At 37.8% G+C, this 27,132-nt stretch overlaps 2 protein-coding genes across 3 annotated transcripts in view; one reads left to right on the forward strand and one right to left on the reverse strand.

The window, feature by feature from the left end:
* pacc1 (proton activated chloride channel 1) overlaps positions 1-7,628 on the forward strand; it is a 70,787-nt gene extending 63,159 nt beyond the window's left edge. Inside the window, exon 9 of one of the 2 annotated variants that reach the window (XR_006312528.1) lies at positions 7,610-7,628. The gene's annotated coding sequence lies outside the window, so the exon portion shown is untranslated. Of the gene's footprint in view, positions 1-2,806; positions 2,890-7,609 lie in introns of those variants that run through there. The other variant, XR_006312524.1, reaches the window with a different exon arrangement.
* Positions 3,256-27,132, reverse strand: part of ppp2r5a (protein phosphatase 2, regulatory subunit B', alpha isoform) — a 164,095-nt gene continuing 140,218 nt past the window's right edge. The window contains exons 9-13 of the mRNA XM_043695865.1: positions 16,345-16,395; positions 12,100-12,219; positions 9,400-9,527; positions 8,147-8,248; positions 3,256-4,038 (exon numbers count right to left, since the gene is read on the reverse strand). Of these exons, the coding sequence (XP_043551800.1) occupies positions 3,891-4,038; positions 8,147-8,248; positions 9,400-9,527; positions 12,100-12,219; positions 16,345-16,395 (549 nt within the window). The 3' untranslated portion in view covers positions 3,256-3,890. The remainder of the gene's footprint in view (positions 4,039-8,146; positions 8,249-9,399; positions 9,528-12,099; positions 12,220-16,344; positions 16,396-27,132) is intronic.

Raw genomic sequence — 27,132 nt, forward strand, 5'->3', positions numbered from 1 at the left:
TTACAAGATAATATATGGATTGACTGCCTGTAGGCTATGCATTTTTTGAGTAAAATAGAATATATTTGCAGAATTATATTTGCATATACAAATTCACCACATAAACGTGTGCGCACGTGGAGAAAGAGAGACAAAGTGAGTGTGTGCGTAAGTGCATGTGAGAGAGTGCGCGCGCCAGCTTGGTAAAGTATATGCGTGACAGTGATGGGGTATAAGCCTGTGAGATGGTGCATGCATAGGTGAGAGTGTAGGGGGTGTAATGTGTGTGCAATGAGAGAGGGCCTGCATGAGTGTGACAATATGTAACAGTGTGTGTGAGTGAGTGAGTGAGAGTGTGTGTGTGTATAGTGCAGTGGGGTCACCTGAAGTGTGACATGAACCCAAGGTCGTGGCACATGAACACGACGCAGTTTATCGGCTCCAGGAAAGTACTGGACAACAAAGGGTTCCCTGTTGGTTGCATCCAGTGTCTGTCTCCTGAGGAGGTCATTATGGTTTCTTGCTGTGGCGTGTCAGAACTGGCGACTGATGAGTTGAGTATTGTACCCTGTTCTTATGAGGGCATCCTTCACCACCTTCAGGTGTCCGTTGCATTCGTCCTCATATGAACAGATCCTGTGTATTCATCGGGCTTGTCTGTTGGGGTTGGCTGTTTAAATAAGTTTAGGGTGGAGGCTTGAGAAGTGTAGCATTGTGAGGTTATCCGTGCGTTTGCGGTCGAGTAAGGTGCTGAGGTGCCCATCCTTGATGGATGATGCGTGTGTCCAAGAATGAGACAGATACTAAAAGAGTAGTCCATGGTAAGTCTGATGGTGGGATGAAACTCATTAATATCATTGTTTAGTTGTTTCAGTGACACCTTGCCATGGGTCCAGGAGGAAAATGTTCTCAAAATTTCTGGTGTATAGGTTGGTTGGAGGTCCTGTGCAGAAAAGAAATCTTGTTCGAACCTGTGCATGAAAATATTGACATAGTGGAGTGCAAATTTGGCCCCCATGGCTGTTCTGTGTGTCTAATGAAGAACTGGTTGTCAAAGGTGAAAACGTTGTTGGATAGGATGAAGTGGATGAGTTGTTGAATGGTGCTTGGAGATAGGCAGTTGTTGGTATTGAATAGAGGCTGTTGCCATGATGCTGTCATCGTGGGGGATGCTGGTGTGGAGTGCTGAAACGTCCATTATGACGAAGAATGTTCCCATTTCGACTGGTCGGTGGATGTTGAGTTTCTTCAAGAAATCGGTAGTGTCGCGATAGTGGGGGTTCCGCGTACAATGGGTTTCAAGATGCCTTTGACATAGCCAGAGAGGTTTTCGCACAGGGTCCTGATGCCTGGTATGATGGGACATCCTGGCGTATTGGCTTTGTGTATCCTCAGATGCCATTAGAAGTCCCCTACCCGAGAAGTACGTGGGATGAGAGTGCGCAGAGAACTCTGAAGGACTGGATCAAATGTCTTGATCAATGTGTTTCGTTCATGGGTGTGTTTTTTGGTTGGTGGTTGCCTGTAGTGTTCCTGGTTGTTCAGTTGTCGGTACGCCTCCTTGCAGTAAACTGTTCTATTCTAAATGACAATGGCTCCTCCTTTATCTGCTGGTTTAATGCCAAAGTTGCGATTGGTTTTGAGAGCATGGATGACATTGTGTTGTGATCAGGTGATGTTTTACTTTACCTTGTGGGTGCGGCTGATGAATCTTGCATTTACACATTTCCCGACTCTGAGCACATGTCAAGTCCAGGGTAGTGGACCTTTGGTGAGGTCCAAATCGACGGCTCTTTTTGATTGCACCTCTACGGATCTCTGTGATGATTATTCTGGTTCGTCGGTTGGCTCATTGGGATCACTGTTGTCATCTTGAAACAGATATACTCACTGTCTCTTTCTCCTGCATGCACACACAAATATAATTTTATGGGGTGAATTTATACTTGTAGAATTATTTCTGAATATACATTCTATTTTGCTCAAAAAATGCACAACAGGCAGTCAATCCATATAATATCTTGTAAACTCCACTTCAGAAATAGAACCAGTCTGACTCAGGATTGGGATACAGACAGACTTTAACCTCACACCTTTAATACATTGTGAACCGAGATGGCACCTTTTGTTATAAAACCTGAAGTTATCTTTAGAATGTGACTTAAAAGTAGTTCTGGGATTTACATACTAAAGAACTGAAAATAGCAAACCCATTCGAAATGATGAACGACTTAATAGCAATCTACAAATGTTCAATATATCATTTCAGCTGCATGAAACTGTAAACGTTTGCTAAAAATTCTGTCTTATAATCCTGCTTCAGAACCACCTGATGAAGGAGCAGCGCTTTGAGAGCTAGTGCCGCCAAATAAACCTGTTGGACTATGACCTGGTGTTGAGAGATTTTTTAACTTTGCCCAGCCCAGTCCAACACCAGTTCCTCCAAATCATATTTAACTTTTAATATACTCTGCTCCCTACTCCTGATACATAATATATGTTAGTACTAGTTAGAGATCCATGGAAAAAGTGCAAACAGATGCAAATGCAACTCAACTTTGACTTGCTCTTTAAAAAAAAAGTATTTATATTGCAACTTCAGAAAAGCACCCTGTTCTATGCTACCCAAGACAACTACATCTGAAGAAGAATCCCTAATTATGTACAGGTCATTTTGCTATTATATGTGTTCCATAACGTGCATTCACTATAACGCGATTAATGAATTTCTGAAATACGGTCTTTTAAAATACATGTTGGCTGTAACGCGATTACATCACCAACACTTTAAGTACTGTTTCTAAAGTGCAATTTTTCTGTATTGCAGGGTTGCACAAAAACACAACTATCACTTCATGGAAGAACTACCTGCATAATAAAAACATGTTGGAGAAAACTCAGCAGTCTGACAGTATCTGTGGAGAGAGAGAGAGAGAGAGACAGAGTTAATGTTTTGAGTCTGAAATGACTGCTTCAGAACTTTATGATATGCAGTTTGTAGCCAAATAGGAACTGGGTAAAGAATGCCCAATCTAATTTCATAGAGGAGCACTGTAGTCAGCAGACAGTTTCTCACATCTCACCCGCGGCACATGAATGAATAGACACTGATAATCTACAATGTAATCCTATTTCTCTACTTAAGAAATGAAAGTCTAGGACTGGATATCTGAACTTTTACACTTTAGTACAACTATGAGAGATTCATATGGCTCAATCAGAAACTGTGTAAAACTTTTCATTAAAATATAATAACTAATAATGGTGAGATCCAAATACAAATATTATGTAGACTTTATTGAATGTTGCTCAAAACCTCAAATAAGTTGTCTTATTACAAAAGAGCTTCATACTCCCATAGGTTTACAGAATGGAATGGTTCTCTGGCACAGCATCAGAAAGACTAGTTGAAGAGAAAAAACATACAATATTTTATCCTTGAATTTCTAATGTTTGCTGTGTATGCATAACTCACTCCCTTTCTTGTTACTTGAGGTCTGTAGCATTGTGAGAAGCACATATAAAATAGGAAAAATCTATATTTAAATAGCTGACTAATTTTCAATGTGCAGCACAATCAAAAGTTTTTTTCAAGTCATAATTTCACCACTCAATTATTTTCACTCTGGTCACAAATGATAAATTCATTTATTCTCTGAATTCTAAAAAGTGACGTAATAAATTCATGATCAGACAAAGTTACAAATATCATGTGGTCACACAGTAATGTTCAAAGTTCAGGTTCTTTCCTTTTGACATAATTTACATATCATCAAAAAAAGTTGGTCTTTTTTGGAAGTATACTGCTGAAGGTTTTCCTTGTGTATGCATTTTTCCCACACATACTCCAAAATATGTATGAAATGCTCCATCATTATAGCCTGTAACTGTACACCAACTGTTGATTCCGGTTATTTGGCACTTGATTTACTGCTTTGAGCATTTTCCACATTGTGGGTATTGATCTGCAAGCTGCCAGAAAGCGCCTGGCTTCTCTGGAGCTGCAACTCTTCAAGATTCTTCCAAAGCTCTTCACGCTCCTGTTCTTTTTTCTTTTCGCTGCAAGACGAAACAGTAATTTACGACTGATTAGAACAATATAGGACCAGTATTATACAGTGGTTACTAATGGAGTGTTAAATATTAAAAACTGAACTTTCTGAATTAATCTTTAATTGCAGCAATTGGACAGTAACATATTTATGGAGTTATTAAATTTATTTTTCATAAATAATCACCATTGGCTCAATAGCCATAAAAAAGTCCTTGATTTTTAAAAATATTGTCAAAAGTACAATTATCATAAATTTTGTTACACAAATATTTGTCAGCTCCAAAAATGGATCATTTTAAAACCTTTGCTCTAAATCAGCTCATGTCAATTTACAAGCCAGTGTACAACAAATTTTGCAACTTGCCACTTACATGATTAAAGGAACTGTGGTTAACTTGCAGTGCATTTGTATAATGCTAGAAAAGCAGATTCAAATATTTATTGGTGCTATGCTAATGTGGAACACTGAAATGTTGGGGGATACTATGCATAACAGCATATAAAAGGGGCAACTTTTTCACGCAGAGGGTAGTACGTGTATGGAATGAACTGCTAGAGGAAATGTTTGGAGGGATATGGGCCAAATGGGGCTAGATTAATTTAGGATATCTGGTCGGCATGGACAAGTTGGACCAAACAGTCTGTTTCCATGCTGTACATCTCGCTGACTCTTTAATCAGGATTTTTAGTTTAGCTTTCAATAGCTGTTGAGGTTGTGAAAGCTGCTACATTTCTCTCTCTTTGCTACAGCTAAAAGTTTGGGTTCTCTTGCTGCTAGAATTACATGCAAGATAATCTATTTTACTGAATTTGCCTTTGCCAAGGATGTGTTTATTGGATATTAATATATTGAAGCAGTTAATGAGTCGTTTATTATTTTGTTAATAAATGACTCAGAGTTACAGTTATGAGTCTGTAACTCTATGAGTCGTTACTCAGAGTTACAGTTAAGCCAATTATTTTTGTTTTTATTTTGTTTAGCCCTGACAGAACAAAAAGAAAAGGATAACCCTTCAAGATGAAAGGGAGAAAGAAAGAGAAAAAAAGGGAGAGAAAGAGTGTTTTTGAACCTTTAGAACTGAAAACTCGAAGTTGATTTCAAATGGCTCAGGTAGGGATAAAGGTAGGAATAGTGATGAGCACAGTGATGGTGAGCAATTCCATCGTAGTGAAAGGCCTGGTGGGAATCTGTTTTAATATGTCCAAGTGTTGCCTCAGTTCGATGAGAAAGAATGCAGAAGCCTTTCTCATTTCATTTGAGAAAGTGGCTAAACACGTAAAATGGCCAGTGACTATGTGGGTATTGTTGATCCAAACAAAGATAGTAGGTAGCACTAGTGAGGTATTTGCATCACTAACTGGGAGTATGAGGAGGTGAAAAACACCATCTTGAGTACATACAAGTTAATACTAGAAGCCTACAGATATTTTAAGAATCTAAGAAGTGAACCTGGTCAAACATACATGGAGTTTGAAGGGATCAAACAAAGTAACTTCAATAGGTGGTAAGGACACTGAAGATATATCAAACATACAATGCTCTTAGATGATTATTTTGGAGGAGTACAAAAATTTACTTTTTGAAGGAGGGAGAAATTGTGCAAGAGCACAGAGTTAAGACTGCAAGATTAGCAGTGGAATCGGCAGATAATTATCAGTTGGCTCATAAATCAAAGTTTGGCTTCTGAAATCAATTTCAATCAGTGAGGGATAGAAAGAGGAACAGAGAAATCTTCAGGTAGAATGGAAAAGGAGATCTCATTGAAGATGGTAAAGACAGTTTGTCACAGGGTAAAAAGGAAATCCACGAGGGGGAAAAGAGAATTAAAAAAGTTCAGTGTTTTCACTGCAATAAAGTAGGCCATATAAAGTTGTGTGTTAGGGGTTTAGAAAAAGCACTGGGAAGAAGCATGTGGGAAAACAGGATAAGCCAGTGAATTTTGAAGTAGTAAAGGAAAGTATGATGGAAGCTAAAAAGCTGCAAAAGAATGTACAACCTGATCAGGAGTTGGTTGAGAAGCAATTACTAGATCTCTTTAAGGAATTTAGTTCCATGGGAAATGTTTACTCATGTGTACTCAGAGAAGTAAGTAAAGAAATTAAAATTTTAAGAGATACAAGAGCAAGTCAATCTTTGATGGTGAGAGTTTAGGAGATTCCTAATTCAGAAGGCATATTGCCAGAAAAGGCAGCATGGAACTCATGATGGGAAGATCAATGGTCCATAAAGTGAGGTTGGAGAGTCCGGTGAACAGTGGTGAAGTTGTGGTAGGAGTAATAGAGAAATTCTCGGTTCTAGAAATGCAGTTTATCTTTAATAATGATATAGCTAGATGACAGGTGGGAATGATGCCTACTGTAGTTGAAAAGCCTGTGGAAAATCAGGCAACTGAGATGTTACAGGAAGTATATCTTAGGATTTTTCCTGACTGCATGGTAATAAGGCCACAAAGTCACAGGCTGAAGCAGGAAATTAAGGAGTAAAGATAAGGAAGTTGAAACTATGTTTGATCAAATGGTTGAGAAAAAAAGAACAGGTGGAGGACAAAATGAATATTTTAAGTTCAGAGAAATTAGCTGAATTACAACAGAAAGATGAAAAACGAAAGCAGTTTATCGAAAAGAATACAAAGAAAAATCTCTGTATACCCCAGAAAGTTACGATCTTAAACATGAAGTCTGAGGAAATTTGGTATCAAAAATGTGCCAGCCATATTTCAAAGACTAACCAGTAAGGTCATTTTGGAATTACCCAATTGTGTGATATACATCAATGATCTGGTGATTTTTAGTCACACATAGAAGGAATACTTGGAGCATCTACCCGAATTGTTCAATCGACTTCAGCAGGTGGGCTTGGTGATAAACCTGGCCAAAAGTGAGCTTGCAAAAGTCCAATCTTGTTCCTGGGCCATGTCATTGGACATGGACAAATGGCCCCATGGGATGTCAAAACTAAGGTTACTGGGGAGTTTCCTATACCATCAATAAAGAGGGAAGTACCACGATTCCTGGGACTGCATGGCTTTTAATCAGAAGTTCGTATTGAATTTTAGCAGTGTGGTTGCTCCACTGACTGACTTGTTGAAGTAGTACTGAACATTTCATTGGATTGAGGAATGACAGAAGACACTTGGCAGCCTGTAAACTGTGTGACCCACTGTCTCTGTGTTAGCCACACCTAACTGCACAAAGCCATTCAAGGTGGCTATTGATGCAAGTGATGTGGGTGTCGATGCTGTACTCTTGGAAGATGACAACGAGAAGATAAAAAGCTCTATTGGGTATTTTTCCAGAAAATTGATTAATTATCAGCAGAAATATTCCACAATAGAGAAAGAGACCTTATATGGGCCAAGAGCTGGCAAACGGGACGAAATTAATTTAGAATATCTGATCGGCATGGACGAGTTGGACCGAGAGGTCTGTTTCTGTGCTGTACATCTCCATGACTTGGTGTTGGTTTTGCAATATTTATATTGCCAGTAATGTATCTGAAATAACTGATTATACTGAGCATAACGCTTAAAATTTTTGAAATATTTAAGGATAAAAATACCAGACTGTTTATTGCAGCTGTTCAATTTGAAAATTATACGTGTGACAGAATGAGGAAACGTAATGGCCTACACCTGAAACTACTTTGAAGGAAGATGGAGGCATTTGATGGCGGGAAAAAAAAAAGACTGAAGTGGCATACAGTAGTGAATGTTTGCATTCTTTGAATCAATGTAGTGTAAATGTATTGCATGAACAGCATAAATTAAAGGTTTTTAAAAATGAAGCTATCTTAATGTGTTGATTTTCTTGGTGTGGTCCATAACAGTATGCATATTGCAAGAAGATAAATGTACTTCCACAAGATACACAGAGCAAGATTCTGCTGCCCACTACACTATTGAAACAGGATGAAAAGAGACAAGGTTCATTGCCCTTTGTCAATCACAAAGATGAAAAACTGAGTAGGTAATGCTAATGAGTTACAGCTGACTATACCTACAAACAATAAAACTGTTAGTTTCTCCACATTTCAAACTGTATTTTTTTATAAGCAACTTATTAAATACTTGAAAGAGGAAAATATAAAACAAAAATTGAAAGATTATTGCATACCGTTGTCTTTCTGCTTTGTAAGATGCTGTAAGTTCATCAAACAGTGACCCATTCATCTCCATTAATGTTTTTAGTACGTTATAAACGAGTGCTACAATGGTTCTGGAAAACAAGTTTGCATTCACTTAAATGTACAGCAAGATTACAATTGCAGAAGTATTTACAAAATCATGAAACATGAAACAGATAATGTAAGCAAACTGAAAACATTTGTGATGTAATAGTACAATTGAAAATGAAAATCAATATTTGACCCAAAACACAAAACTGTAGATGAATTCAAACTAGCAAAGGACAAATTAGCAATGATATCAAGAAAACTTCCTTCACAAAAATGCTTAACATACATACTGGCATTCCAGACAGAGCAATGGAACACCATGAAATTAGTAAACAGTTGGAGCTGTGATGGTCTGATTGGATACTTCATAACAGATAACGTTAACTTGGCCAGAATGGCATCCTCTACCCAGAGATATTAAACAAAAGTATTAACTTAAAAGATTCTATTCGGTTGGATAGAATATTTGACATGAGTAAGGATGTCAAGATCAAAAGGCATGCGTAGGAGCAAGAAGTGAGTTGAATTTTTTCACTATTTATTTTCACAAAGAATAGTATCCCTCAAACAGATTAGAACATGTGTAGTATACAAAAGGGAGATATCCTGAAGCACCTCACTGTCAATTAATTATTTTTGAAGTCTAGTCATGTTATACTGCAGGAACTGAAACATATCAGTCAACTTGTGTACAAGTGACCACAAACAGCAAGGTGATAATGACCAGCGAATCAGTTTTTCTGTGATGTTGATGGTGGCATAAATAATGACCAAGACACTGGGCATATCTTCCCTGCTTTTTAAAATAATGTCATCAATCTTTTGCATTTAGCTGAAAAATGGGATCCTTTAATTGTTCAACCAAAATTCAGCACTTCGGACAGTACAGCAGTCTCTCAGTACTACACTGGAAAGCCAGCTCTGATTTTCATGCAAAACTAACAATTGAGACTGTTTTAAACAGATATTCAGGACAGGTAACAATAATATAAAGCAACCTCAAAAACATAAGGATGAAAAATTGTCATCTTGTAACTATTACCTGTAAGACCAATATTGAAAAACTGATGTAAAAACACTGCAGGAGAGTACACAAAAACATTAGCCTGAATCATCTGATAAAGTGAGCAGTGAATATCTGAAGTGCTAGGTTTGTTCAACTGTAAATAAACCTTAAATTATAAAAACTTACGGGTTCCAGTGTTCCTTGGAGATTCTGTATAAACTACCAAACATAATTGGTAGAATTTTCTCAGAATTATCTTCTATTAGACTAAGTATGTACTCATTATTCCAGAAATACAAAGCTCTTTCTGCGACCTATGGAGAAAAATAATATTTGAAAATGCTCACTTTAAAATAAATATTCAAGATTGTTTACTGTATGTGCAAGCATTGATTTCCTGAACAAATGTTTTCATCATGCCTTAAAGGACCCCATGATCAGATGCATGTAAAAGGATGGAAAAGAAGAAGTACATCATTAAAATGTCTCCTTCCTTTTGGATTTGAAACTGCAACAAGTACAAGGAGAATAATCACCTTTATTTTATCTTCCTTCCCAATATAAATTTAACTAATTTTCAGAATCATCATCAGTAATTGATATTTCCCATTCCAACCATAATTTAGATGCTTTCAGAAAAAGAGGTGCTTGCAACTTCCACTTTGATTGCTGAATTGTCATTTTGTTCTATTTTGACCATGAAGACCATCACAGTGAGCATGCAATAGTAATGACCAAAAAAAAACAAAAGAAAGGAAAAGACCCTCACTTTTCATGTTTTCCACTTGTATGCATGTAAGGAACACATCCAGCGAAGGTTATGGAAGTATTGTGAACAGTAATTTTTTTTTCTGTTCAGCCTCAACAGTGTTCTAATTTTGATCCCAACTTACTAGCATGCACTTTTCCCACAGTAAGCAAAATGATGCCTTTTTCAAGTAAACCTGTGCTAAACTGCAAACAGGATTGTAGCAGGATCCAGTGCTATTAAGAGTCTGATTAGCAAAATAAAATTAATCTTTACAGCCAGCAGCAAGAGATGTTTAGTCTATGGCACTTTTTTAGACATCTGCACAGAACAACTGTAAGTCAATATAGTGGCCATATTGTGTTGGAAGTACTCCTGCTTCTGCTGATTTTGGAACAGTTTTCCCTGAAAATTTTCTTTCGGTCTTTTCTTTGACATTCACCAGTGTTCACTGGATGGTCTGCTCAACACCTGGAGTAAATAAGTGACAGGTGCTATACATATGTTCAATTAGTACTCCATAGCTGGAGTAGGAACCAGTTTGCATACTTAAACAGTCTCCCTCCATAAACAGGAGAGCATGCCTATTAGTAATGCACTTACAGGTAGCAATATTTTCTAATCAAGATTTTGGATAAGATTTGTAGCTCAGGTTGTAGGTTTGTTCTCAGACGTTACATCACCACGCTAGATGGCATGTTAATTAGCATGGTGTTGGAACGGCTGAGAATAAACCCATCAGCTCAGTGAGTAAACCTACAACCTGATTTTCTAGTCAAGCTGTTCAGAGACATTAAGACACACATTTGGAGCAGGTGGGACTTGAATCCAGGCCTCCTGGGCCATGGGGTGGACACTACCACTGCACCCTAAGAATCCCTTTAAAGAGAAAGGGGAATATCCTATCTAATAGGGTCTGAAAAAATGCTCAAGACCAAAAGCAATGAGGGAACAGGTAGTGGATTTAAATATTTTAATCAGCCTGTTCAGACACACCTCTTTGAGCAGGTGGCACTTGAACCAAGGTCGTCTAGTCCAGAGATGGGAACACTATCACTGCACCACAATAGCCCCAGTTCCACTTATAGGTTCGCCTGAAAAGTCCAACAGCTGATAATTGGACATTAATGACACAACAGAACTGCTGTCTTGGTAATCAACTGTCAGCCATCCTTTAAGGCAATGAGCAGTTGAAAGATATGTCAATTTCTGGAATCAAATTCAGGTTGCGCACAAGAAAAGGACAATATGAACAGTTGCAAAATTCAGACTACTTTTAATTTTGTTGCCATTATTGTTACTGCATTACAGGACATAAAAATAAAGTGCATATTTTAAAAAAGGCATTGTTTAACCATGAACAATATAGGTCAGTTAGCATACGTTTATAGAATGGCACTTATTAGGATACAGGTTGAGTTTTAGATGAACTGAAATTGAAGCAAGATGGGAGGCAGGCCTGAATTGTACTGGGATAGTCCAAGCAAGAGGTTACAAGGTAAGAATGAGAGTTTTAACTGCAGAGTTTGAGGCAGGGTGGAAGTTGGGCAATGTCACAGAGGGAGAAAATAAGCTGTCTTAGCGATGGCGCAGAAGACAATCATAAGCTTACCTCAGTGTCAAATATAATACCAAAGTTGTAAGCAATCTGACTCAACCTCAAACAATTGCATGAGGGGGATAGAGTTAAAAAAAATGTGGCAGCAACCAATATTTGGTTTGGGGAAATTTCTGCTCAACTAGTACTGGATGTTGGACAAGAATAACATTGATGTTTACTACAATCTGTGATGTCATAAGCATTTTTAAATAAATAGTTATCCTGACATACAAAGTTCTTTTCAATAAAATACTTACACTCATTTTACAAATTCGCTATGAACAAAATTGTAATACTTTCTCTTATTTACCATTTATAATATAGTGGAACTGGATGAACAATGCACAACTCCATTATCCTAACATGTTTCTGGAAGTCAAGCTTTGGGAGTCAAGTGGACGAATCACAATGATCTATTATAACGACTGTGATTATACACTGTCATAATACATAAACAATTGAGCTTAACAAAGCAATTCAAAATAGTCCAATTATAAAACAATTATTGCAGTGGTGCTCAAGAGGTACCAAGGCTCACCTGGAAATGTGGGTTTGATACACATTTGGCTACTTGCTTGAACAAAGGTTCTTGGATCTTTTTGAACTGAGAAGGTTCTATCACATCCAAAATTTCTTCTACTTCACCCAAGTACATAACCTAAGAGCAGCATTTAGAGTTGCAATGAGTCAGTCACAAAAAAACCTCAAAATTGTTCCCTTTCTATTGTACAGAATAGAAAATACATTTTACCACCATAGAGAGAAATTCTTCTCGAAAACGATTTTGTTCAAAAAAAAAGACCATGCCAAGTCCATCACCAGCAACTCAGCACAGTAATAAACATATTGGTAAAATACTTACATACTGAGGAAATATATATATTAAATCAATGAATCTACCAATTAAAAATATTGATGAAAAACATAAATCTTAATAATAAACAAGGGTCATAGAAAAGCCAATAACATATTCTCATTAAATTGGAACCCTTCTTGCTTACAGTAGTTCCACATATCAAACATGATTTCAGGGCCGACAGAACCCTTAAAATCTTTTCTGGATTATCTTACAAACACTGGTTTACTTGAAGATTTTTCTGGGTTATCTGATGTTGTATAAATGACATTCAGGCCTGGTACCATGCTCACCCAATACGAAAGATATACACACACTTTATAGAAGCAAAGTACCAGACTGTGATGATATATGGGTGTCGTGCATGAATTCTATTCATCACAGCCCAAGTTGAGGACATGGGAAGGCAAGTGTACCTTCACACTACGGTGGCCATCCACACACATATGACCATGATTATTTCAGCTGAGAAGAACCAAGCTTGGCAAACCTTTTGGCCTGTAAAGTTCAGCACCACAGCAGAAAAGCTTCATCCAACCAGTCATAGATTCACAGAGATGTACAGCATGGAAACCTCTCCCTTTAGCTGAAATCCTCCAACCCTGGCAACATTCTTGTAAACTTTTTCTGCACCCATTCATGTTTCTTAACATCCTTCTGATAGGAAGACGACCAGAATTGCACGCAATATTCCAAAAGTGGCCAAACCAACATCCTGTACAGCCACAACATGACCTCCCAACTCCTATAGTCAATGCTCTGACCAATAAAGGAATGCATACTAAACATCATCTTCACTATCCTATCTACCTGCGACTCTACTTTCAACGAACTATGAACCTGCACTCCAAGCTCTCTTTATTCAGCAACACGCCTCAGGACCTTACAATTAAGTGCATAAGTCCTGCTCTGATTTGCTTTCCCAAAATGCAGCACCTCTCATTTATCTAAATTAAACCCCATGTACACTCTTCAACCCATTGGCCCAGTTGATCAACCTTCTGTTATACTCTGAGGTGACCTTTGTTGTCTATTCCACCTCCAATTTTGGTGTCACCTGCAAACTTACTAACTATACCTTCTAAGTTTATATCCAAATCATTTCTATAAATGACGAAAAGTAGTGGACCCAGCACCGATCCTTGTGGCACACTACTGGCACTCCAGTCTGAAAAGCAATCACCATTCTCTGTCTTCTACCTTTGAGCCAGTTCTGTATCCAAATTGCTGTTCTCTCCGTATTCCATGAGATCTAACCTTGCTAACCAGTTTCCCATGGGGAACCTTGTCGATCGCCTTACTGAAGTCCTTATAGATCATATGCCATATGTCTATATAGCGTCTGCAGTCCTCACTTTCTTCATATAGATAATGTCTACCACTCTGCCCTCATCAATCCTCTTTATTATTTCTTCAAAAAAACTCAAATCAAGTTTGAGAGACATGATTTCCCATGCACAAAGCCATGCTGACTATCCCTAATGCCTTTCCAAATACATGTAAATCTCGTACCTCAGGATTCCCTCCAACAATCTGCCCACCACCGATGTCAGGCTCACCGGTCTATAATTCCCTGGCTTTTCCTTACCATCTTCCTGAAATAGTGGCACCATGTTAGCCAACCTCCAGTCTTCCGGCATTTCACCTGTGACTATCGATGACACAAATATCTCAGCAAGGGGCCCAGCAATCACTTCCCTAGCTTCCCACAGAGTTCTAGGGTTCACCTGATCAGGTCCTGGGGATTTATCCACTTTTATGCATTTCAAGACATCCAGCACTTCCTCCTCTGTAAGATGGACATTTTTCAAGGTGTCACCATCTATTTCCCCACATTCCGCATCTTCCACGCCCTTCTCCACAGTAAACACTGATGCAAAATACTTGTTTAGTATCTCCCCCATCTCCTGCGACCCCATACATAGGTTGCCTGAGGGGCCCAATTCTCTCCCTAGTTACCCTTTTGTCGTTAATGTATTTATAAAAAACCCTTGGATTCTCCTTAACTCTATTTGCCAAAGCTATCTCGTGTCCCTGTTTTGCCCTCCTGATTTCCCTCTTAAGTATACTTCTACTGTCTTTATATGCTAAGGATTCACTTGATCTATCCTGTCTATACCTATCATATGCTTCCTTCTTTTTCTTAATCAAACCCTCAACTTCTTTAGTCATCCAGCATTCGCTATACCTACCAGCCTTCCCTTTCACCCTAACAGGAATATACGGTCTCTGGACTCTCATCAGCTCATTTTTGAAGGCTTCCCATTTTTCAGCCGACCCTGTACCTGTGAACACCTGCACCCAATCAGCTTTTGAAAGTTCTTGCTTAATACCGTCCCTTCCTCCAATTTAGAACTTCAACTTCTAGATGAGGTCTATCCTTTTCCATCACTATTTTAAATCTAATAGAAGTATGGTCGCTGGCCCCAAAGTGCTCCCCCACTGACACCGCAGTCATCTGCCCTCCCTTATTTCGCAAGAGTAGGTCAAGTTTTGCACCTTCTCTTGTAGGTACATCCACATACTGAATCAGAAAATTTTCTTGTACACAATTAACAAATTCCTCTCCATCTAAACCCTTAACATTATGGCAGTTCCAGTCTATGTCTGGAAAGTTAAAAACCCCTACCCTAACCACCCTAGTATTCTTACAGCTAACTAAAATCTCTTCATAAATTTGTTTCTCGATTTCCCTCTTACTATTAGGGAGTCTACAATTTAATCCCAATAAGGTGATCATCCCTTTTTTATTTCTCAGTTCAACCCAAAATATACATCCCTCGATGTATTTCCAGGAATATCCTCCATAAGTACAGAAGCATTGCTATCCCTTATCCAAAATGCCACTCCCCCTCCTCTCTTGCCCCCCGTTCTGTCCTTCCGAGAGCATTTGTATCCTGGAACATTAAGCTGCCAGGCCTGTCCATCCCTGAGCCACATTTCTGTAATTGCTATGATATCCCAGTCCCATGTTCCTAAACATGCCCTGAGCTCATCTGCCTTCCTTGTTAGGCCTGTTGCATTGACATAAACACAATTTAATCTATCAGTCCTACCTTTGATCCTGTCTGTTTGACTCACTCCCTTTCCCAACTGTACCAGTCTCAGATTAATCTCTTATCTCACTATTTCCCAGGGTCCCATTTCTCCCACCTCCAACCATACTAGTTTAAATTCTTCAAAGCAATTCTAGTAAATCTCCCTGCCAGTATATCAGCCCCCTTCCAATTCAGGTGCAATCCATTCTTCTTGTACAGATCAAATCTACCCCAGAAGAGATTCCAATGATCCAAAAATGTACATTGTTCTCCCCTGCACCAGCTTCTCAGCCACACATTCTTCTGCTCTATCCTCCTATTCCTACTCTCACTAGTTCGCAGCACCGGGAGTAATCTAGATATTACTACCATCAAGGACCTCTTTTTCAAATTCCTGCCTAACTTTCGACATTCTCCCTTCAGAATTTCATCCTTTTCCCATCCTATGTTGTTAGCTCCCATAGCACAATGACCTTCTGCTGATCCTTCTCCCCTTTGAAACCGTACTTCACCCTCTCAGAGATATCCTTGATCCTGGCACCAGGGAGGCAACACACTATTCTGACTTTTCATTGCTGGCTGCAGGAACATCTGACTCGAGAGTCCCTTATCACAATTGATCGCTTGGAACCTGACATACTCCCTTCTGAAGACCTTTTAGAATTACCTTCTTTAGTATGAAATGGTTACCTCGCTTTCATTATGCAACATAGGTCTCTAAGTTAATTTTCCTGATGGAGTACCATTTAAATAAACAAACTCAAAAATCAGGTTATTTTTCAGAATGCCACCAAAAGACAGCAACTCATGTTAAATAGTGTACAAAGTAGTAATACTTTTGTGTGACCTACAGAAAATATTAAGTTGATGGAGAAAACAAATAATTTACCTCTTTTTGACTGACAGTTTTTGGCCAAAATTTTAACAATCCTCGAATAACCTATAATCGAGAATAAAAACATGTTTGCATTAAACATATCATAAATTAACTTCACAACAGAGAAAATCAAATTAATTATACTTTTCTTTATTCCTACATAGACTGAAAAAGGTCTATTTTAGTGACAAGTGCACAGGATAAATAATGTACCTCCAATTTAAAAATAGACCATCTCTGAACATTAAACAATGATTATACAAACAAAGTACATGTTCAGATCATGTCATTCCAGTTTGTAAATTGATAATAGATAATTTTACAAATAATTCACAATATGAATAAATTAATTCAAATACTGGAAAACTAATTTTGGATACAAGTAATTACAAGTACATGAATTGGGAACAGAAGGTGGTCATGTAGCTCCTCAAGCCTATTCATTCTTAGTGACTCACCAGTTTTAGTTTATGCCATTTTATGACTTGCAAAAATTAATAATTACAGAATTAGTACAGAATCAAACTACTGGTCTCCATCAATCTTCAATGAATGTTGCTGTACCTGTACTGTGGGTTATCATAGAGGGCTGGATCCAAGAAAAGAATGAGATTTTGATTAACTTCTCAGGATCAATGTGGAACACTATTTTAAAGAAAAGCATTCTGGCAAAAAGAAAGGATGTCAACCTTCTTGGGCTGTACTAAAGATTACTTTCATATTCAGTGCTGAGGAATACTTATTTCCTGTGATCTAAATTAATATTTCAATTCAATAGGTACAATACTAATCTAGCATCTAGGTTGATCAGAACCTTTATCGTGATTCTTTTTTATCATAATCACTCCTATTCTTGGGCTCTGAAAGCGAAGAACAAACTCTCAGGCCAGGTGGCTTAGGCTGTGACCTAGAAATAAAATTTACTTAAACATAAAAAGTTAAACAGCAACAAGAAAGCAAAGTAACTAATTAATTTCAATTCAATTAATTAAAATTCCTTTTATCTAAAGAGAGTAAAAGATGCAATGTTTTATTAATTTTACAACAGGGAATACAGATTAAAAGGAGAGGACTGACAACAAATGTTTGCCTTTAATGTCATAAAATGCCCCAAGTGCAGTATTTTAAATGAAATCTGACACAGAGCGATAGTAGGATATGCTAGGATAGATGATGAAATGTTTGAACGACAATCTTAAAGTAGGACACAAAAGCAGAAGAGTTTACCCTTCGTGGAATCTTAATTTACACATACTCATACAACATAGCTGAACAGGAAGAATGACTGAACTGGTAAAGGTCACTAGGTGTGCTTATCTGCTTAGATGGAATCAATATAAACATGGCTTTCTCCTCTGTGTAATAACATTCTTGCAGTGGGCCCCATCTGCCTCGTTTTCACATCAATGTAATTTTTCCATACTTGTGAAACTACAAAATTATTGGCATTCTTAGCCAATCTGGTTAAAGCAATGATGCCCAGCAGAAATTGTTGACTAGCTTCAGCAATGGTACCAAATGAGATTAGATTCCTTCAGCCCAACAAGTCCACACCAACCCTCCAAAGAGTAACCCACCCAGACCCACTTCCCTCTAATACACCTAACACTATGGGCAAGTTAGTATGGCCAATTCACCTGACCTGCATATTTTTGGACTGTGGAAGGAAACTGGAGCATCCAGAGGAAACCCACGCAGACAAAGGGAGAATGTGCAAACTCCACACAGACAGTTGCCCGAGGCTGGAAATGAACCTGGGACCTTGGTGCTGTGAGGCAGCAATGCTAACCACTGATCCATCTTGCTGCCTAATTTAGCTTCATGCACTAATTTTAAATGACAACACACTGCACAAACTCAGAATGCAATGGGGCTCTTGTGACACAGTTGTAGTGCCCTCTGCGTCAGAAGGTTGGGGCTCAAGTCCAACCTGCCCTGAAGATGTGTCATAACATGTCTGAAGCGAATAATTTTGTTTTGAAACTTAAAATATAGGTAAATGCATTTCACATGGCTGTCTTCATATACATCTACCACCATTCAACAACCAAGGAAATAAAACATTCCCACAACAAACAAATACATGGACCCTTCTTTTAATCTTGCCATTTTTACCAAAAATGCACAAAATATGCAAAGGACACATTGACACACATAGATAGGGGTCAAATGGCTGTTGTATCTAACATCTTATTTTGAATTTAATCAGAATTGCAGTGAATCACATCTGGACTCCCAATTTGTAACGTGTGATGAAGGAAAGTAAAACAGAAAAACGTGTGAATAACACACGCTGGTCCCACTCATTTTGTATACTTCAAATTGGAGTTGCAGAATGCCCATCTCTTCCTTTTCAAATGTAACCATTTTATCCCCCCCTCTGGATGATGGCTAATGAACAACAGTACTTCACAGTTACTTGCTGTAAAATAACCACACAATATTCTGAAAGACCATCTAAAAATCAGTCCTGTAAGAAAAGCAGGTTCCTCCTCTAAATTCTGTGCCTTTCTTTGTATGTATGGCTGGATACTTTTCACCGCAACTTAAACATGATCTTCAGATGTGGAGCTGCAATAGTTAGGGAACACACACTTAAAATGACAGTTCATGCAAAGTTTAAATTCTGTATATACAAATGCCTTTAAGGCTTTTTTGTTAAGTGTGACATAAACCTTTCTGCCCACATCTCACAATCTTGTTGCCCTGTCCAATGACTAAGTCAAATGCCTGCAAAAATACCCATGTCATTCTCATTTCTGAATTTTAGAAACTCTCCTGGCCACTGTATCATGGGCTCGAACAACTGTGTATGCACTTCAATGAATTACATGCAATGACCAATTTACAATGCAAAGTCCAACTTGGTTCAGTGGTAGAACTTGTGTCTCTGAATCAGAAGACTGTGTTCAAATTCAGTGTTAGGACCTGAAAACATAATCTCAATAATATTTTGTGCAGAACTGAGAAAGGATAAATTATTGGAGGTGCCATTTTTGAACTACATGTTGAGCTGAGGTTTCAATGTACCTGGTGATAATCTGTCACATGCAACAAATATCTTACCCTTTCCATAAAAATCTGGAAGGCATCCTGATGAACATTATTCCTTAAATAACATTATTTACAACATCACTTTTTGTAGGAATTTGCTAATGTTTTCACACACTAACAATTGACATATTTACCAACAAAATGGCACTTCAAAACAGACCGGAAGACCAGAAGATATTGGAGCAGAATCGCACTCTTGGCCCATTTAGTCTGCTTCACCACTTGATCATAGCTGATTTGTTTCTCAGTAAATCTTGATCGTCTTATTAATCAACAACGTATCCATCTCAGTCGTAAATATACTCAGTTATAGTCCAATAGGTTTAATTGGAAGCACACTAGCTTTCAGAGCGCCGCTCCTTCATCAGGTGATGAAGGAGTGACGCTCCGAAAGCTAGTGTGCTTCCAATTAAACCTGTTGGACTATAACCTGGTGTTGTGTGATTTTTAACTTTGTGCACCCCAGTCCAACACTGGCATCTCCAAATCTTAAATATACTCGATGACTTGACCTCCACAGCCTTCCGCAGCAATGTGTTCTACATATTTACCACACTTCGGCTTAAGAAATTCCTCCTTATCTCAGTTATAAGGGCTGCCCCTTTACTCTGAGGCTGTGCCTTCGAGACCTCGTCTTGCGTACCAGTAGAAACATCTTCGCCATGTCCACTCTTTCTCAGTATTCTGTATGTTTCATTGGAGATCACCCCCCCTCATCCTTTTAAATTCCATCAATTATAGTCCCAGTGTCCTCAGCCACTCCTCTTATGACAAACCCTTCATCCCTAGGATCATTCTTGTCAACCTCCATTGTATCCCTCCCAAGGCAGTACATCATTCCTTACATCGGGGGCCCAAAACCTTTTCAATATTCCAAATACAGTGTGACCAGGCCTTATACAGCCCTAGCAGTACATCTCTGCTCTTGTATTTAAGCCTTCTTGAAATGAATGCTCACATTGCATTTGCTTTCCTAACTGCCAGTTGAACTGCATGTTAACCTGAAGAGAATTCTGAACTAGAACTATTTCCCATTCAAAAAAATAGTCTGTGCCTCTATTCCTCCAACAAAAGTGCATTACCTCACACTTTCCCACACTGTATGCTATGTCACTTCTTTGCCTACAGGTAGTTCTCCCATAATGCAGTAGTTGTATTCCTGTGCAATGCTATATTATAGAAATTCACGCAACAGAAATAATGGGGCCTGAGGGGAAAATAGGGTGGGGTGAACCACCAAAAAATAGTAACCTAACACAAACAGTAGCACAATCTAAGCAAATTTATGAAATAATACAATAAATTGAAGCTCTTCACCAGTAAGTGCAAGAACCGACTGACCACTTGATGCTGACGCAGAGTCCAGTCCTCCATGCACCGCGACCCCTAGTGCTGGGGATGGGAATTGCGTAAAAGTGAACGGGAGTTCGCTTTATTAAAAGAAAGTCCTGCAATTCACAAAATGCATTACAAGTAGCATTTAAGAAACACGCATTATAGGAGAACTACCTGTATTCTCCTCCTAACCAATCCAAGAACTTCTGCAGCTTTCCTGCCTCCTCAACGCTACCTGTCCCACCATCTATCTTTGTGCCATCTGCAAACTTAGCAACATTGCCTTCAGTTCCTTCATCCAGATCAATAATGTATAACGTGAATAATTGTAGTCCCAATACTAACATGTGTGAACTCTACTTGTCACCGACTGCCATCCTGAAAAAGACTCCTTTATTTCCATTTTCAGCCATCTGCCAATCCTATATCCATGCTAGCACCTTGCTTCTAACACCGTGGGTTCTTATTCAATTTATCAGCCTCCTGTAAGGCACCTAGTTAGAAGCCTTCTGTAAATCTGAATCGATCACACCTACTGGCTTTCCTTTGTCTAACTTGCTTGTTCTGCTCTTAAAGAATTCTAACAGATTTGTCAAACATGACCTTCCCTTGATGAAACCTTGTTGACTCAGCCTTATTTGACTGTACACTTCCAAAAACTCCGGAATCTCATTCTTAATAATAGACTCCAAGATCTTACCAAGGATGGGGTTAAGGCTAACCAGCCTATATTTTCCCGTCTTCTGCCTCTCTTTGTAAGCAGGGTTGCTACACTAGCCATTTTCCAGTCTTCTGGCATCATCCTTGATTCCAGTGATTCCTGAGAGTTCACAGCCAATGCCTCCAAAACCTCTTCAGCCATCTCCTTCAGAACTCCTGGGTTCAGTCAATTTGTTCTGGTTGATTTATCTGCCTTCAGACCTTTTAGCTTCCCCAGCTCTTGTCCTTTGTGATAACCACTATACTTGTGTAATTCTGCAGTTGAAAAGCATTGCAGATTGACCCTGGGATGTCTTTATTTTTCTTTTTGCTTCTCCTTTTCTTCTGCCTAATACAGCTGAAGCTGATACAACATAATTGTGTTCTCTTTTCATTCTTGAATACTTATACTCCACATACAAGTACTATGCTGAAACATGAGACACTCTTTCTTTGTCAAATGAATGTGGCTGCTTTGTAGCATCTCTTGGAAGCACTTTTAATTGGCCTCATTTTTTTGTCCTTTACTACTCCTGCTAAACTGATGAACTTTCATTCAAGACCTTGTCATACTCACAGTAAGTAGGGTTGTTTTAAATATACTTAAATACGTATTATCAACTATTATTTATATAGTGCCTGCAAAATAGTAAAACATCCCCATGTAATACCACATAAGTCATCTTTAAGACAGATGACCAAAAGTTTGATCAAAGAGATAGGATTTAGGGTGTGTCAAAGAGGAAGAAATATAGAGGGATGTGAGACAGGGAAGTGCAGCAAAGGAATCCCTTGGGATCTTGGCAGCAGATGACATTATTCATTCCACATTTGTGACAAAGTTCAGAATGTTCAAGAGGTCAGAAATGAAGAACAGATGTCTTGGAGGGTTTTAAGTCTGAAGGAGATTACATACACAGGGAGGGGTAAGGTGGTGGCTAAAGAGAGAAGAATCAAGTTTTAAAAAAGCTTTGTTTTGGTCTTTATTTCAGTTTATCAGATATGAATTAAGATTTTGTAACAGATATTACATAGACTCAGAGTTACACAGCGCAGAAACAGACCCTTCAATCCAACTTGTCCGCGCCGACCAGATATCCTAAACCGATCTAGTCCATGTATTCTGCTTCATTGTCACACGCAAACCTTTTCTCCCTATAAATCAAAGTATGATTTTATAGGCACAATATCTAATAAAATTGAATAAAATATCCTTGTTTGCTTAATGGAAACGTCATAAGTCTTCTTGATCCATCTTGCTATAATATTACCCAGTCAATGAAGATGAAAATTATTCCAGAATAGTGTATATTGGGTTGCTCTCATGTCCTGAGCAACTCATACTTATGAAGAAAACTCTGGAATAGTGAAATCTAACACTGGAGTATTAAGTGTGTAGAAAAAGACACTATTTTTGGCTGACTGCATAACCCAAAAGTACACTAAACTCAGTAACCGATATATCAATTTCAGACATGGCTTTCAAGTTCTTGCTCTTCTGTAGCACTACTTAATTTATGAAATTTGCATACTGTTTACTTCAAAGTTGGGCAACACCTAGTGGTGCATCTACTGATATGAATTTTGTCTTTTCAAACTCAGTCTCCAGAGTGAATATCAAATTATACGTCACTAGAATGAAATACACTTACGGCTGGAAGCAACTTGAGATAGTAGTTCAAACATAATGCACAATAAACATATCAGTACATCAAAGTTATTAATATTAGTTTAAATCTGCAATAGATCTGCACCAATAAATCAAAATCTCCTACTGACAATAATCATAGGGACTCTATGTTTTTCTTGATGATGCAATTCAGGTTATTACCTCACATCTATCACTCATTATTTAGCCTCTTCTTACCTGGCCTAACTCATCCTTCATCTCCTTGATCCTCTGGCTTTTACAATGACTAACAATAACTGCAGATCAGTACTCGTTTATGTACTATGCTCTCTTGATTAAGCTATGCAAGTTGAAAATCCTGGAGTTGTTCAAATTTTATATGGTCTCTCAATTCTGCAGCAACTTCATATGTGGTTTGACTTTTTCCAGACCTGAAATCTATTTGAAACAAAGTAACAAACTAAGCAGAGTTACTCAAATATTCAGTAATTCAATTACATTAAACATGGTCCAAGAAAAAATTAAACCAACTCATTTTTGAAAAACTGTAGTTTAAATTGCAAAAGAAATGACATAAAACTGGATGTATACTCTTTAGGTATGTAACATAACTGATCAAGTCAAAAAACTGGTTTTGAACTGCTGTAATGCATTATAACTTTAGTACTTAGGCATAATTGAAACAAAACACCTTTAATACAGGCAGCTATAATCAAAAGTTGGAAGTATTCTGAGCAGGAACATCAACTTCTCTGGCATTTCTGATCAAATCCAATTCAGATACTGGGATGATAATATCCCCTCTGTTGGCCGAAGGATCTTATTTTAAAAATTAGGATAAGAACTACTTCTAGTTAAGTAATTTAGCACAAATTGGCAACCAAATTTAGAAGTATATGATTGCTACTGTTTAAGTTAAACAAAGGGTTTGTTTTGAAAGATATAAGCTGAAGGGGATTTTTAACCCTGCACTAATTATCTGAAATAGTGTGACAATATATTTTTCAAGTCAAATCATCTCCATATTTATTCATCCATCCAGATACAGCTTCGAGCTGGCACTGGAAGCAAGATGAATAAAAGAGTATTGAACACAATATTGCTGGAAAAATTAATGGCTAATGGCAGTTTTTGAGCTCAATCACCTAACCTTCATAAACTTTCAAAGATGCTGCTAAACTCCTTTCCCAGTCCACTCATCAATTCGGCTCTCATTCCTTTGTGATTAACCTTATTTAAATTCAGCACAGTTGCTTCTGACTCAGGTTTCTCACTGTCACAGTGTAGATTCTATTATATTACAGTCATCGTTCCCTTTGGAATCTTTTACTGAGACATCATTTACTACACTTGCCTCATTGCCCATTACCAAAGACAGAATACATGATCCCTGCTCAAATCCACAACATATTGTTTCAGGAAGGTATCCAGAATAAACTCTAAATTCTTCCTCATGGCTGCTGTTATGAAGTTGAAGGCATGCAATGTACCTTTAAGGGAGAGAGAATACTGTTCTACACTGAGAACTTACAAGACCAGTCTCAGAGTGCACTGGAAAATTGAAAATATGTAACATTCGGCTGTGAAATGGATACTTGAGTTGGTTGCTGTTTTGACAACATTTCGAATTTAACCAGTGAATTTAAATTATACCTTAGGATACTCAAACCCAATCGAGTTTGAATTTATTGTTTTGCCAACATTGAACCAATGACACAATCTGATGTTGGGGATATGAAAAGGGCAGACATTTTGAAAATCACAGCAATTGCCACTGAGAGAGAGAAAGACCCAGGACACTGAAACATTCTCTATCAAAGGTATCTTTTTCACATGAAACACATTTGCAATAAGAAGGAAAGATGCTGACCAGCCGGAAGAAGACAGACATCGAAGATGACAGCCACTATATGGTTTTGAAATTAAGTTGACATAATCTTAATAAGTGTTTTATTGGAACAGTATATTGTTATAGAATTGGAGGCAGGTAATAAGCAGTTAAGAAAAAAAGGGCCCGAGAATTATGAACAATTGTTTAATGTTCACTTTTACAGTTAAAGAATAAATTGATATTATTTTCTTTAAATAGTGAAATTTGGAAGTTTTCTGTCACTCATTTTAACAGATTACAGGGTAAAGTGAACTGTTCTGGGTGTTTAGTCTAATTAACAGAAGGGTTCATTGCAGTGTCGTAACACTACCTCTGCCACACCTTCCAAATGTACATGAAGATTACACTCACCTATGATTAATAGGGTCATAGAGATGTAGAGCATGGAAACAGCTGACAAAGGAAGTGGTGGAGGCTTATACAATTATAACATTTAAAAGACATTTAGATAGGTATATGAATAGGAAGGGTTTAGAGGGATATTGGCCAAATGCTGGCAAATGGAACTACATTAATTTAGGATATCTGATCTGCATGCATGAGTTGGACTGAAGGGTTTGTTTCCAGACTCTAGTCCATGACTATTATTCATGGGTGACATTAATCTTTGTATACATTTGGAAAATGTGGCAGAGGTAGTGTTACAACACTGCGGTGAACCCCTCTATTAATTAGACTAAAAAACCCAGAAAAGCTCACTTCGCCTCAAACTATTAAAATATGAGTGACAGAAAACTCCCAAATTCCACTATTTAAAGATGTACTGCCTTTCTTGCTTCTGCGTCTCCTTATTTACTTTCTGTCCTATAACTACTGTTAAACAGCCCACAGACTACTCCAAGTTGTGTTTTATTCTCTTTTTTATTTCTTACCTCCACCATTATAAATTTTACATGTTCCAATCCAGACTATTTCTTGCTGTACCTTCCCATACTAACAAAGCTACCCTACAACCCGTTGCTTCCTGCATGACCCCTGGATATTTAGTTCCAGTTCTGATCTCCTTCTAATCATGTCTCTGTAATGGCTACAATTTCATACTCAAGATCATCTTTTGTGGTGTTAGCTAATTTATTTTGTTCTTAATACTGAATATGTTCAAACAGCCATTAATTTTGCCTTTCACAATTTATCCCTGTTGACCTAACTTGCTGCAATCTGCTCTCCTGAGCACTCCAAGGTATTAACAAATAGGCAACATTGCAGTGTTATAATCGTCAAAGGCTGAAATATGATTCTCAGCCACAGGCATTGTTAATTGCTTTTCCAAGTCAAATTTTATCTGGTAGCACAAATCAGCCATTATCTTCCAGCTGAAATCAAATTTTCCCCTGAGACACTTTCAAATAAATCCAGAGAAGTGATCCTCTGGCAGTGTTACTGAAAAGGAAGATAAAGGATGAACCTAGCCATTTGTGAACAGAAAACTAAACTGTTTGGCATGCTTTTACTCTCCCTTCAAAAGGCAATCCCATGATTCCAATTTCAAGGATGAAATCAGAATGAGTTTGTTCTAGAACAGCAACCAGTTTCTAAAAATGTAAAAGTAGCACATAAGGACTCAGCAATCACCCTTTAAACCCACAAATATTATTTGTCCTTTTCAAATCACTGTTGCATCCAGAATCATACCCAGCAATACTAGATGTTTATTCATGGAGGTAAATTGATGATACAGTGCCATCCAGTGTTCTCAAATGCAAGTAGAGTAGATTTTGAAATGGCATTAGTCCTGGTCTATTGTAACATTTTTAAAAGCTGCATTTAATTCTGTCAGGAGCTTCAGTCACACAACTAAATCAGCAACCTATCAGAATTGATCTCTGCCCAATTTTATCTCCCAGAAGGAAAAGGCAAGAACAAACTGTTTAATCTAAAAACTTGTTGGTCACAATTTTTAATTAATGCTGGGACACAACATACTGGTTCAAAAAAATCGTTCAATTGTTTAAAATTGGCAGTAAAATTTCTTTAACAAGCACTGAATTCATGAGAAGTCTATTTTTCAAAGGAGGCTTGTAATTAGAAAAAGGATGTGAATGAACATGATACCAAATCAAATCATACTTTTCCTCTTGATTTTTTTAAAAATAGAAATTGCACCCCAAAAAGTTGCTTTAGTTTCAATCACAAAAATAATGTTAATAATGTCCTCTTTTTCTTACTCAGATTCTGCCTGTATTTCAAAATG

Source organism: Chiloscyllium plagiosum, chromosome 9, assembly GCF_004010195.1.
Source record: "Chiloscyllium plagiosum isolate BGI_BamShark_2017 chromosome 9, ASM401019v2, whole genome shotgun sequence".
NCBI lineage: Eukaryota > Metazoa > Chordata > Chondrichthyes > Orectolobiformes > Hemiscylliidae > Chiloscyllium > Chiloscyllium plagiosum.